The 12,807-nt window shown below is 34.7% G+C and overlaps 1 protein-coding gene across 1 annotated transcript; it reads right to left on the bottom strand.

Moving 5' to 3' along the window:
* Positions 1 to 327: 327 nt before the first annotated feature.
* On the bottom strand, positions 328 to 11,649 carry LOC120519235 (uncharacterized protein C3orf84-like). The gene is made up of 4 exons (XM_039742388.1): positions 11,567 to 11,649; positions 3,870 to 3,983; positions 2,399 to 2,476; positions 328 to 1,598 (listed from the first exon to the last, which is right to left on the bottom strand). The coding sequence occupies exons 1-4, from the start codon at positions 11,591 to 11,593 to the stop codon at positions 1,152 to 1,154; spliced, it is 666 nt and encodes a 221-aa protein (XP_039598322.1). The 5' UTR covers positions 11,594 to 11,649; the 3' UTR covers positions 328 to 1,151.
* Between the last annotated feature and the right edge of the window lie 1,158 nt (positions 11,650 to 12,807).

Raw genomic sequence — 12,807 nt, 5'->3', positions numbered from 1 at the left:
TTTTATCAGACCAAGCATATGAAAAAGAGTGAAGGTTTATTACTAAATTAAACTCTGTCAGTAAGGCCAAATGTGCAGCTGGGTGAAGTGTCTTAAAATGTTTTGGCTGTCTGCTCCTAATTTAATTATTTAATGCTTGGCTTTAAATAAAACAGAATAAATAACGGCTGCTATCAATTTCATTACTCAAATTTTATTTCCGAGTACATCATTTTTTTCATTCATTAACGTTATTTATATATATAATAATTATATAAAATCACAATCAAAATAATACAGTACAAAAATAAATGCTTTTCTTAAAAACAAAATGAATTAAGTGTAAGATGTCAGAATAGCAAGTATCCTGCTACAATATAAAAGATAATGCATTAGTGACACAGAGTATTGTGTTACTGAACGCTGTCGGAAATGAGTCATCACACTCCATTTATTCAACCCTGCGAAGCTGTTATGATAAAAAGTTAAAAGGGTGTGGAGTTGTAAATCTTGGTTTACCTAATCACCTAGTAATTCACTGTCATTGTCTTAACATAAATGAATTAGCCATATGTCACAGAATTATCCCGTAATTGATGAGGTAATTAAATGCCTGCTATATAAAGATTTACTGTCACTTTAAATTAAATTCCACATCAAATAAAAACAAAGAAAATGTGTTACCCACCCAGAGGAAAACTGGCATAATATTGTCATGTGCAGTAATGTCACCACATTTATTTGAAGAGCTTTAGTGGCTGTATTACATGAAGAGAGCAATATGACAAAAAGTGATCATATACTGCAGTCACATGTAAGGAGACAAAAGGCCTTCAGACAACAGACATATGCTGTAGCGTACTGAAGTCTGAACAGTTCAAGATATATGTAAAATGTTAAATCACACCATAAGTATGTTGATTGTTTTGCTCTCAAGCAATGGAGGGCTCCTTTGACACTGCCAATATTTCTAATTGCCCTGAACCTAATTCACCTGCTAGTCACCATCATGTGAAGTTTGTCTCCACCTTGAAATACTATGTTTTTTGACAAAAAAGTTGATATTCTTCTTTTGATAATAGATGAAGACACGGTGGAACTCAATTGCACAGATGACTCACTTTAACATACTTAACCACATGATGAAAAAGTAAAAAGAGGTATTGCCAGTGTCAATTTCCTGTTGTGTTCCACTTGAGACAGTCTGATACAGAAAGGGTAACCAATGGAGTTGATTTTGGCCTTCTTGGGTTGGAGAAGGAGGGCTCAGACTTCCCATTAAAATAAGAGTAAGTGGCCTCCCTTACCAGGGACTCACTGGAAACTCTTCCTGTCAACATGTTAGTTTGGATCTTGGAATTAGGCTGACAATGGCTGTAGGCATGTTGGTAGGTGGTATTATAGCTCTCAGATGGTGACAAAATCGGCATTACAGCATGCTGAGAAGAGTTCTGCAAAGACAATCCAGCACTTGAAGAGTTGTGGAAGTCATTTCGGTAAGTGCTGAATAGTGGACCTGTTCCAGAAAGCTCAAGTTTCAAGGGCATCCAGCTAATTAAAGTTGGATTAAACCGGGAGGACTGGGCCACAGAGCTCTTCACTTTCTTTCTTCCTAAACCCTTGGTGACAAAGGAAAAAAATTAAGAAACAGAAATGATCTTGTTTACTTTCTTGGTTATACTTCTTTGAGCAAGAAATGTTCTAGTTATTATGTACTGTCATTATAGAATATGCAAAATGTTAGGCACATATCTATTTGTTGATCAATTAATTTAATCCAATTGAAACAATGTAGGAACCAGTCCTGGAACCAGAGGTGATATGGAGATAGAGTTTATGCCATCAGAAACAGGATAATTCAATATGTCATCCAAAATGGGACAATAGTCCATCACAGGACACAGTTACACATTTACATCTGGACTGAACTGTTTGTCTGGCAGTGTCAAAAAGATGGTATACTCTTGGTCTACAGAGTGCCAATTCTGCCCCATCACTGAATCACTGTGTGTTCAGCAGCAAGTCACTTAATCCTCCATAATACAAATCTATCTATAAACTGAGGTACAGTTCTGTAGCTGGGACTGCATACAGAAATGCTGTATATGTTTTGTGGTTGTTGACTGTGCAACACCATCCATCCATCCATCCATATTCTAACCCACTGAATCCAAATACAGGGTCACGGGGGTCTGCTGGAGCCAATCCCAGCCAACACAGGGCGCAAGGCAGGAACCAATCCTGGGCAGGGTGCCAACCCACCGCAGACTGTGCAACACATGTGAGCTTAAACAGAACACAGGAGCTCCACAGAGATACATCTTCAGTATGAAAAAGAGCTAGGACTATGAAGCAGCTACACTATTGCTGTGTCACTGTTTGTGATCGAAAGCAAATGTGAAAAATAAAAACCACTTACACTTTCAAAATAGTGAGCATTGGTCTGAAAAACATGCCGGTTGTCATGAGCAGAAAAAGAGTGCTTCCTGGGGTTATCCTAAAAGGCATTCATGAATCTGATTAGTAAGTACTCGGCAAAGAGAACTCTATGTACTCAACAAAATAACATCTGAAAAGCAACCCTAGATGTCTATTTGATTTATTGGAAGAAAAAAAAACAGATTTTTATAACATATTTTTCTGAAACAACTTTTTCTTTTACAAGGCCACAGGAGGCTAAACACTAAGATTGTTTTAAGTTTCATCCTGCAACGAACTATCTCAAATCTGATTAACTCAGTTCAGATACAGTATATGAGTTTTGGAGTCTATTCAAGCAGTAACAAGAGCAAAGCAGGAAGCAGACTTTGGATGTCCAAAGTCTAGTCCACCAGAGGGCAGCCTCATGCACACCTCCAAAATCACAGTCACACTGGTCAACATTCAGCCACCTATAAATAGTACGCCTAAGGGGATGTGTGAGAAGAACTAGAGTACACAGAGGAAAATGCACATTGACACTATAGTTGAATATTCCTATTCATACCAGGTCAATTTCCAAATAACAGATCCTATATGTGAGATGAGTGAGAAAAAATCATTTCCTGGAGGAAACGCACACAAAGTGATACCACTGGGAATAAGACCCTGCTCCCTAAAAAGCTGAGGCACAGCACAAATCACGGTCTATGTTGACTACATAAAAAATTTAAAAAGGCAATATTTGTATATTCTTTTCAAATACATATTTTTAAAACAGAAAATGACAACAGTTCTGAAAACAGAACAAGCATTACTCCGTATAACTTGGTAGCATTAGTCTACAGTATGTTATTCCGAATTCATGTTTGTACCTCTAATGCACAGAATGAGCAAAGCAAATTTTGCCTTTCTGGCTTCTGATTTTCTGTGGGTAATTATTGATACACATGTAAGATTAACATTTAAGCTTATAGTATCACTGACATACATAAAATGTTTAGATATATACTGTATTTTGTCTAAATCATTTTTAAATATGCTCTGTTGGCTTTGAGTATGCTTGGCCGCTATCAGTGTGGCATTTGCACGTTCTCGCCATGATAAGGTTTCCCTGCATGTTCTCAGCATTTGCATGTTTTGTTAATTTGGTGAAATTAAATTGGTCTGGTGTGAAAGAAAGTGCACTGTGATTGACTGGTGACGCGTTCTGGTTTGGTTAACACCTTGCTAATTCCATGTGACCCTGTAAGAGTCTAAGACATTTAAAAATTACACTGATGAAAGAAGAAAGAGTCAAATCTGCAATAAATTTAAATATGTTTCCTTTATTATAGAAGACGACTGTAAATAATTATGTAACTTAAGATTTAGTAATGTTGGATACAGCAGAAAGAATCAACAGCCCTAGAAAAACTGTACACACAAATCTGCTTGTTGAGAAATAAACACATAGAGAATATTTACCATACCTTTAGCCTCTGTACCATCTTTTCTGGTGGGGTGGGTCTTGCTGCTAAGCGATATTCTTGTAAGTAGTCATTCCGGGATTTACTTCGGAAATGCCCATAATAACCACTCGGAAACTAAGGACAATAAAAAATAAGATGTTATCACAGTACCCTTTGCCATAAGGGTACTCTAGGCAACTGTCTGTCTGTGTTACAAACCTGAAATCAAAAACATTACACATTTTGGTTATCTAATAATCCTGATCGCAATTTATTACATACTGTAACCAAATTTTTCTAAGGTGGTTGGCAAAATTTAAAAACAAAAAATAAAAATATTCTTTTCATTTAAAAGGCTTCAATACATTACACAATATGTGAAAAATGCAATTGAATTAACAGCAAAAATGTATCTTTATATATAATACGCTACTGTGGCTGTCCGTTTGTCTGTCCAGGATTTTAAATCACTACAAACCGTTTGACTTATTGACCTGAAATTTGGTACACATATACTATGTGACGTCTACTATCCGTTTTCGGGTTGATGATCGACCTCCAAGGTTATTCCTCTTTTTATTTTTATTTTATTTTATTTTATTGTAGAATCAACTCTCAGCAGCGGCCAGCAGGGTGGCTGAGTGGCGCATGCGTACGGGCGCCGTTCTCATCACTACCACCTTCGCCATCACTTCCCCTAAATCTTCATATCTTAAATCAATCTTGAGGCAGATTGAAGACTTAAGTGCCAGCTTGAGTGAAAATTTAAAGAAAATGTACTAATTGCAACACAAACACTGACTTAATCAGTTTTAACGCAAAAAGATGTCGATGAAAAGAAGAGAAGAAGCAGGCCGCTAGAGTGGAGAAAAGAAGAGCTGCTCAGGAAGCATCAAGCGCATCAACCTCTGATCAAACGAATGCCAAGTGTATGAAAACTAGTCAAGTGTATTCACTGCACGTTATCGTGCAGCCAGCAATTACTGGTGTTTTATAAAAGAAACTAGAACACACATGAATGAAATAGACAAAAGACAATGGAAACACATATTACAAATCTAATTACATTTTAATCTAAATGAATTTGGACTATTAATGGTATAAAAAGAATGTATTTTACTAGTGTTCCTTTGAAAACATTAACTTTCCCTTTTACCATACATCTTCCACAGAAGCGCAACATGCAGCAAAATGACTAGTGATGCATAGCTAGATACATTGTGACAGATTACAGTGTTAATTTAATATGTGATTAATACAGCCCCAGCCCCAGCTATGCTACCATCCACACAAGGAATTTACGGCAATGGATACCTTTAGAAAACTCTTTCCAACGAGACAGATCTCACATAAAACAGCAACAAAATGTGTACCCCGATGCAGAATGCATTATTTTAGGATTTAATGCCAAACCACCATAGTTTCCAAGAGTTTTTACTGTTCCTGAAGGATATTAAACTGCCAGCTACTTTGAACAAACCTCCATTATACACTATACACTATACACTATATTATACACTGGCCAAAAGTATGTGGATGCCCATCCAAATTAATGAGCTCATGCGTTTCAGCCACGCCCATTGTTAACAGGTGCGTAAAATCAAGTGCATAGCCATGCAATCTCCATTAACAATGTTTGGTAGTAGAATGGGCCGTACTGAAGAGCTCAGTGACTTTAAACATGGCACAATCATATAGGATGCCACCTTTGCCACAGGTAACATAACATTTCTGTTCTGCTAGATCTGCTTCAGTCAAGTGTAAGTGCTATTATCGTGATGTGGAAGTGTCTAGGAGCAACAACAGCTCTGACACCAAGTGGTAAACCATGAAAAATGAAGCTGAGTGCTGCTGAGCATAGCACATTAAAAACTGCCTATCTTCTTTTGCATCACTCACAACAGAGTTCCAAACTACCTCTAGAAACAACATTAGCAGAAGAACTGTGTGTCAAAAGCTTCATGAATTAGGTTCCATGGCCAAGCAGCTGCACAAAAGCCTAAGATCACTATACTAGCTATTAATCTAGCTATTAATCTCAGCTGAGAGTTGTGTGAGGCATGCCACCATTGGACTCTGGAGCGATGGAAACACATTGTCTAGAGTGATGAATCATGCTTCACTATTTGGAACAAATTTGCATTTGGTGGGGCCAACTCTATAATAATCCCCATGGTTTTGTAATGGAGTGTCAAACAATCTCATACTGGTAAATTGGCTATGTGTTCACAGATCTTTGGGCATACACTCTATAAGCACCCTTACAATGAATTCTTTTGCACTACCCACTCAGCTTTTGTTGTATTGTCTTATTTTTACTTTGTCTGATACATGTTACATGTTCATATTTGAAACCTATTTATGCATTAATGTTTCATTTGTAATGGTCATATATACAGTACACATTTCTTTTTACTCTGCTTTGTAATTTGCATTGAGACAAGTAACATGTTTTTCATTGGGCTGTAACTGATTGAACTGAATTGATTTTTTTTACATTTTAATCTACCCTCTTTCCTTTTTATTCTTATATGGTGCACTCGTTATACATAAGCTTTGATAGTGCACTCATTATAGATAAGCTCTTAGCACTGACCTCATTAATAGCTGTGTAACAGTTAAAATAAAATAAAAAACACTATGCCATAAATTACAAAACATACAATATGAATATACAAATAGGCAGTAAACGAGGTGGGTATATACAGGAGAGACAATGGATATCAAACTTCTACAAATCCTAGATGAAATGTTGATGTTTTACAAACATCATGAGAAGACAATGTATAAGTGGAAAATAAACTGAAGAGTGAAACCTCCAAAATCAAGTCAATGATGTATTACTAAAGTGTGCTAGTGGTCAACACAGATGGACATGTCTGACACCTGAATAAATGGAAATTTCACTCAGATTTTCAGAGCTGAATGGCAGTAAAACAAAGTACTGTATTGGGAAATAACCATGAGTGAAACAGAAAGGAATGGCTATAACTGTGTTTGTAAAAGAAAGAATAATTGAAATGAAACCTGGTAGCTCTTCAATTACCTGGTAGTAAATTAGGAAAAAACTGAGGTGAAAAAATAATGGATGTGTCTGGTTGGGAAATATCTGCAATTCAAATACTAAACAGTTTCTTTCTACTGGAAAATATCCACTGTTCAGCACTCAGGCTTATAGGCCTATAAATCTTTATGTAAATAAGGAATACATAGTCTGGAATGTACCTTGTAGTGCATTTGTAATGCAATATGCTATTGGAATATCTGAAGAATAGACAAGGAAATGGAGCAACAACAATCCAAGGATCACCAATCATATCACTGTGCATCAACCTAAAAAAGGCATCAAAGCTGAACTGGCATGCGCACTTACCATGATGTATAACATATTTGATGTGCCAGTTCAAAGAAGAACGAATATTTACAGGTTTCATTGTGCTGTTTACAGACATCATCATACAATTTATCACAGTAATCATGTTACTTAGAAAATACCAAAAAATCTAAATAAGACAAGTAAATATTAAAAGATAATTTCAACTATTAGTACATTATAGTATTAAATAAGTCCCTTTCATTTCTGTTCTTATTTACTTAAGTTAATTTGAGAAAAAGTAATAAATGATGTGTGACCCAATCTGTATTAGGCTGAATGCTAATGAATGAATTGCTAATGAATAAATGTTAATGAATGAATTGCTCCTCCATGTTTTTCTTATTTCTTTTTAAATATACTACTCCAGCATCTATTTTATAATCATAGATAGATAGATAGATAGATAGATAGATAGATAGATAGATAGATAGATAGATAGATAGATAGATAGATAGATAGATCTTTATTTATCCCTATGTGGAACTTTAGCAAGGTCAGGAATCAGTCATTTTCTAACTAGGTTGTGGGAGGCAGAAGCCTTCTTGGATGTGAATCCTGAGCTCCTTAAAGCGAGGGAGCAGTGCTAGCTAATAATAATAGTAGTAATAATAATAACCAGAAAAAATGGTATAAATTTTGTAACCAGATTGTTAATTTTACTTTGCTATTATTTAATAGCTAGTTAAACGCAGCACTAAAGTGATCAGTCTTAGGAAAACAAAGTGAACCAAATGAAGAAAAGATATAATGTAGATTCTGGTGCAATAAAACCAATGTTTACTTACTACCAAGAAAAACCTATGATACTGGTAATTTCCCTTTTGACATATGGAGTGCTTCCATTATCAGAACTGCTGAACTAAGCAGAAGGTCACAGGGATTGGAGTCAATGCTGATAGTATCAGATAGAAAGCCACAAACAAATCTGGATGGGGCACCAGTTGGTCACAGGGCATGCTGACAAACTCTCATGATTACTTATGCAAGACTAATTTCATAATTAATCTAACACTTGTCTTTTATAATGATGGAACATATACTGTAGACACAGAGAGAATATCCTGAGAACACACTAACAACATTTAAAGGAAATAGCTACTGTAGCAGTTTGTTTTGCTGTTATTAATAAGGTGTGCCTTTCTGGAAAATGTCACTAGATACACACCCATAGACAACACTTCCTGGTTCTCATGAGTTTCTTCTGCTGCTGCTTTGGCATGTCCATCTTTTCCCACTTATAGTGCCAGGATATTTTTAATACTTAAATGTCTAGGACTTAAGTCACCTTTAAAGCTGTCACATAATGTAAAATTACAGTAAATCTTAAACATTGACAGTATTAAATTGTGTTATCTTAGAGATAACCTTTTTTTTATCAAAGGCACATACAGTACATTGACATTTTAGTTTTTACTACAATCTGTTTCCATTATGGATGTAACTAGTACTCATGCGGTATTACCTCAAAAACAAATATTTAGAAGTTAAAAAAGACAAATAAGGAGCATTACTTCTAGCAAAAACAGCATGCTGCCTCTCTATAAAATAAATTGCAATACCCATACTAGTACTGTAAAATGTAATCTTTTTCAAATTTATTTTTCATTTATGTTTTCTCAAGCCACCAAGTCCACAGTTTCATTTTTTAATATATTTTTTCACACTTACTACTGCAGACACAGATAATGTTGATCAAGCAGCACTTTACAAGATTATATATTACTGCTTTATTACACTAGTCGAATACATGACACATTTGTTTTACACAGTGGCACTTTTTAGGTTCATCCATCAATCCCTTTTCTTAAACACACTATCTGCATCAGGGTTGTGGGATTGCAGAGCTAATCTCAGCATGAACAGAAGGAAGGTAGATACCTGTCTTGAATGAGATGCCAGTCCACTGCAGGGCACACTCACACATTCACTGACACTAGGGCAGTTTAGGATCACAAATTAACGTAATCTGTATGTATCATTGGAATATTGGAGGACTACATGGGCAATAAACCATCCAAACTGGCAGCTGTGATGCAGCACTACTAATGACTGAGTCACCCTGGTGCTTTAAATTGTTTAAAACTGATCTCAAAAATCACTTAAATTACTTTATTGTAATCACCCTACACTATTATTACCAAAAAACACTGCACATATTAACTAATTAAAAAATTGTAATAATTTACATTGCCTAATTCAGAGTTTGCTTTAGCCATGTGACCAATTTTCCTAAAATTAGATTTGGCTGCCACCAATGATGTGAATTAGCTGTGTAAGGTCCACTGGGAAGCAGATGCCTATCCCAGCAAACATTTGCCTAGATATAGACTGTACTTTTAAAATACTTAAAATGTTATAGTATCCTTTAAATTTTATTTCAGTTTTGGCCATCCTTCTCACACTGGTTTGCACATGAAAGTACAGCAAAATAAAAAAAAGCTGGTAGACTGAAAAATGATCAGATCGGCTTCTCCAAAAGAAAAACCAACAACAAAAAGTTGCTTCAGAGCCAAAATGGCAAAGGCAAGGAAGATTTCAAGGTAAAATGTGCTCCTATATTGAACAAAAAATTGTGACACATTTGAAACCAGTCATTTCAGAGCTGTGATGCAGCAAATAATAAAGATAATAAAAATATTTTAAAACAAAACATTGACCAGGTACCATTTTAAAAATAGTTAGAAAAAGGAAACCGAAAAGAAGGAAGATTTTTTTTTTTTGCTTTATCTTAAAAACTCACTCTTAAAACAATTCACATTTTTCTTTTTTACAGAGTGTATTCCAAAATGTGCTTATTTGTTTGTTTTTATGACTTTTTACTAGCAGCCTTTTGTTTTTTATACTATTTAAATGGTTTTAAAGAACACATGTCAGAGTAGTTCCAAAAAGAACATGCAACATTCACTCTGGACACCAAGGTTTCACAATCATTAATGCTGCTTCACAGCTCTACTATATCAGATTAAACTTCTTGTCCTGTCACTTTCTTTGTACAGTTAGTTGTTTATGCAGTTTTTCTCCTTGGTTCTACTTTTTCTCCCACATTAAAAAGATAGGTTTTTAGTATTCATTGGATACACTAAAAGTGGATCACTATGATTAAATATGATTCATTGAGCTAGCACCTTTGTCTATGGTTAATTCCTACCAAATGTCTGATACTTGCAGGAGGGACTCTAGCCCCCACAGATCCTGTAATTTTATTAAATAGGGTTGAAAAGAGATGGATTTAATAACCCATATTAAGGAAAAGGCAATAAGGCTCCAACAAAACTTGTCACTCGTGAGTAACAGATGTGAAACCACTTGTCAAACATGTTCTCTGTATCATTGATTGTAACAGATATGGCTGGTAGCTGGAAGGGCAGAAACATACCTTGATACATGTTCAGACTTACTCTTGAAATTAGGTGCATATATACAACCAGCACATCACATTCAGCTTACATGACCAAATTCTTTTATGTGATTCTTAATTTTAATTGGTAAATATAAAACCTTATGTCTGCTTATTAATACTTGTAAACATATAAAGGTAGAAGATAAATTATGCTTTAGATGTGATGTTTACTTTAGGTGTAAACTTTACATAGACAGGTAGATATGGAAATATGGCTTTTTACACAAGCTAAAAAACAGATAGATAGATAGATAGATAGATAGATAGATAGATAGATAGATAGATAGATAGATAGATAGATAGAAACAAAATATCAAGAAAAAAAGATCTAAAAGAGCTTGATTTGATTAAAACATGTATATGTGAGATTAACATTAAATATGCTAATTAATTAAGTACTATATTTATAGAAAACAACAGCTATTAAAATATAATTAATAACCTATTGATGGTTGTTCCCAGACGACTTGATTCTATGCTGCTATTCAATGTGTTACATTGTTTTAAATACTAAAATCTAAATCTAAAAATAAAAAAAAATAATTGGCAGTGAAAAGGGTTATTAAAAAAATTACGAAGAGACGTAAACGTGGCTGCAGTTTGTTCAGTTTTTGCACATAACGTTAGGTTTTTTTCTGTAATTCGGAAAGCGAGGAAGTGTTCTCATACAGAGTGCTGTTGCATCCCACAGTATTTCATAAGAAAGGTTTTCAATATATGCTTTTTGCGAATAACAAATGTGCCAAAATATTTGAAACTATCAATTTTGTAGTGTTAGACGTTTGTGAAAGAGTAAATGTATCTATTTAATAAGTCTTTTCACCTTTTTCCAAGTTATACACCTATAATATTCAATGTATAGGGACAAATAGTCAAGCCAAGGCGTTTATAATAACAAACTTTAAGCTTTAATTTTCTACTGGTGAATAATTATCGACTTACCCAAGATCCAGTTATATCACCTGTCATCACTGCGGAATACTTTACAAAACTTGTTAAAGTCTGTAAACCACTACACTCTAATTTGCCCGGAAACACGTTCTGTTTAGTGTTTAAACCGTTGCTAGGTTATGCCCAAGGTAAGGGGCGTATGCTTATCAGAGGCGTGTTCCTCAGTGGCTGCTTCACACGTCAATCTACATACATACATTAGAGTCTGTATAAGCAGGGTGGTATTGCAGTTTACCCCTTTCACTCAGACGATTTACTACAATTTTAGGATCGCGGGAAGCTAGGGCTATTCTGACAGGATCGAGAGCAAAACAGAAACAAACCATTGAAAGCCCGACTCAAGCGATCTGTTTATATTTTCATCACTTAAAATCAGCTTGTGGTGCAGAAAATTATCCAAATACAGTGCATTGATTGAGAACGAAAGAAAGACAGCAACTTGAACGGGTACTATTCCGTGTTCAGGTTTGAATGACTTGGAGGTAATCTGACAGCCCAGCATTTAAGAGGCCCTACCAGATGATTTACTCTTACTAATCATTGCATGGATCATTATTATTAATATTTATTTTAAAATGGTTAATTTGTATTTATATTAAAGGCTACAAAATGTGCGTCTTATCCTTTAAAATGTCAAAAAATAAAAAATATACGCCAAAATGAAAAGAATAGTTAAAATGTACGTAGACTTTTATGATATTATCATCGTAAGATCTAGTGACACACACACACATATAAATGTATATACACAAATGTATATATACAAATACAAACAAAAAACTTTAAAATCACTTAAACTGGTAGAAAAGTAATACTCATCCATAACAATATTTTATTTATATAGTGCCTTTCACATGCTCAAGGCCACACGTAATTATACATTTTGGTTTTGCCCTCAGCTCAGGCTCTATTGAACATTTATTTGTTTTTAATATTCTTTACAAGATCTCTGAAATTCTAATAAATCTCAACCTCTTATTGACCTTAGAATTAGTCCGTATAAAATACCCATCTTGAATAATCAATTGCTTCTTTTACATTACCAATTCACTGTTTAATTTTGTTCTACTGGAATAAACCTGCATCTTGATTTACTTTAAAATGGCTAATGGATATTGTATTTTAACAAAAAACTGAAAAAATAAAGCATACTCAAGATGGATCAACATCACAAAATACAGTAGCCTTTCTTCAATTTGGCTCTTTTTATTCAACCCACAAACACCTAAAAT

This window comes from Polypterus senegalus, unplaced genomic scaffold (assembly GCF_016835505.1).
Source record: "Polypterus senegalus isolate Bchr_013 unplaced genomic scaffold, ASM1683550v1 scaffold_910, whole genome shotgun sequence".
NCBI lineage: Eukaryota > Metazoa > Chordata > Cladistia > Polypteriformes > Polypteridae > Polypterus > Polypterus senegalus.
Note: the sequence above shows the minus strand (reverse complement) of the source record. Positions and strands in the feature narration are given on the sequence as shown.

What these genes read in the sequence shown, in the direction of transcription:
- LOC120519235 (XM_039742388.1), bottom strand. Translation starts at nt 11,593, where the DNA reads ATGACAGGTGATATAACTGGATCTTGG. An exon ending in AGATGGTACAGAGGCTAAAG is followed by an intron (nt 2,477 to 3,869) that starts GTATGGTAAATA and finishes AATGCCTTTTAG; the next exon opens with GATAACCCCAGGAAGCACTC. An exon ending in ATGCTCACTATTTTGAAAGT is followed by an intron (nt 1,599 to 2,398) that starts GTAAGTGGTTTT and finishes TTTGTCACCAAG; the next exon opens with GGTTTAGGAAGAAAGAAAGT.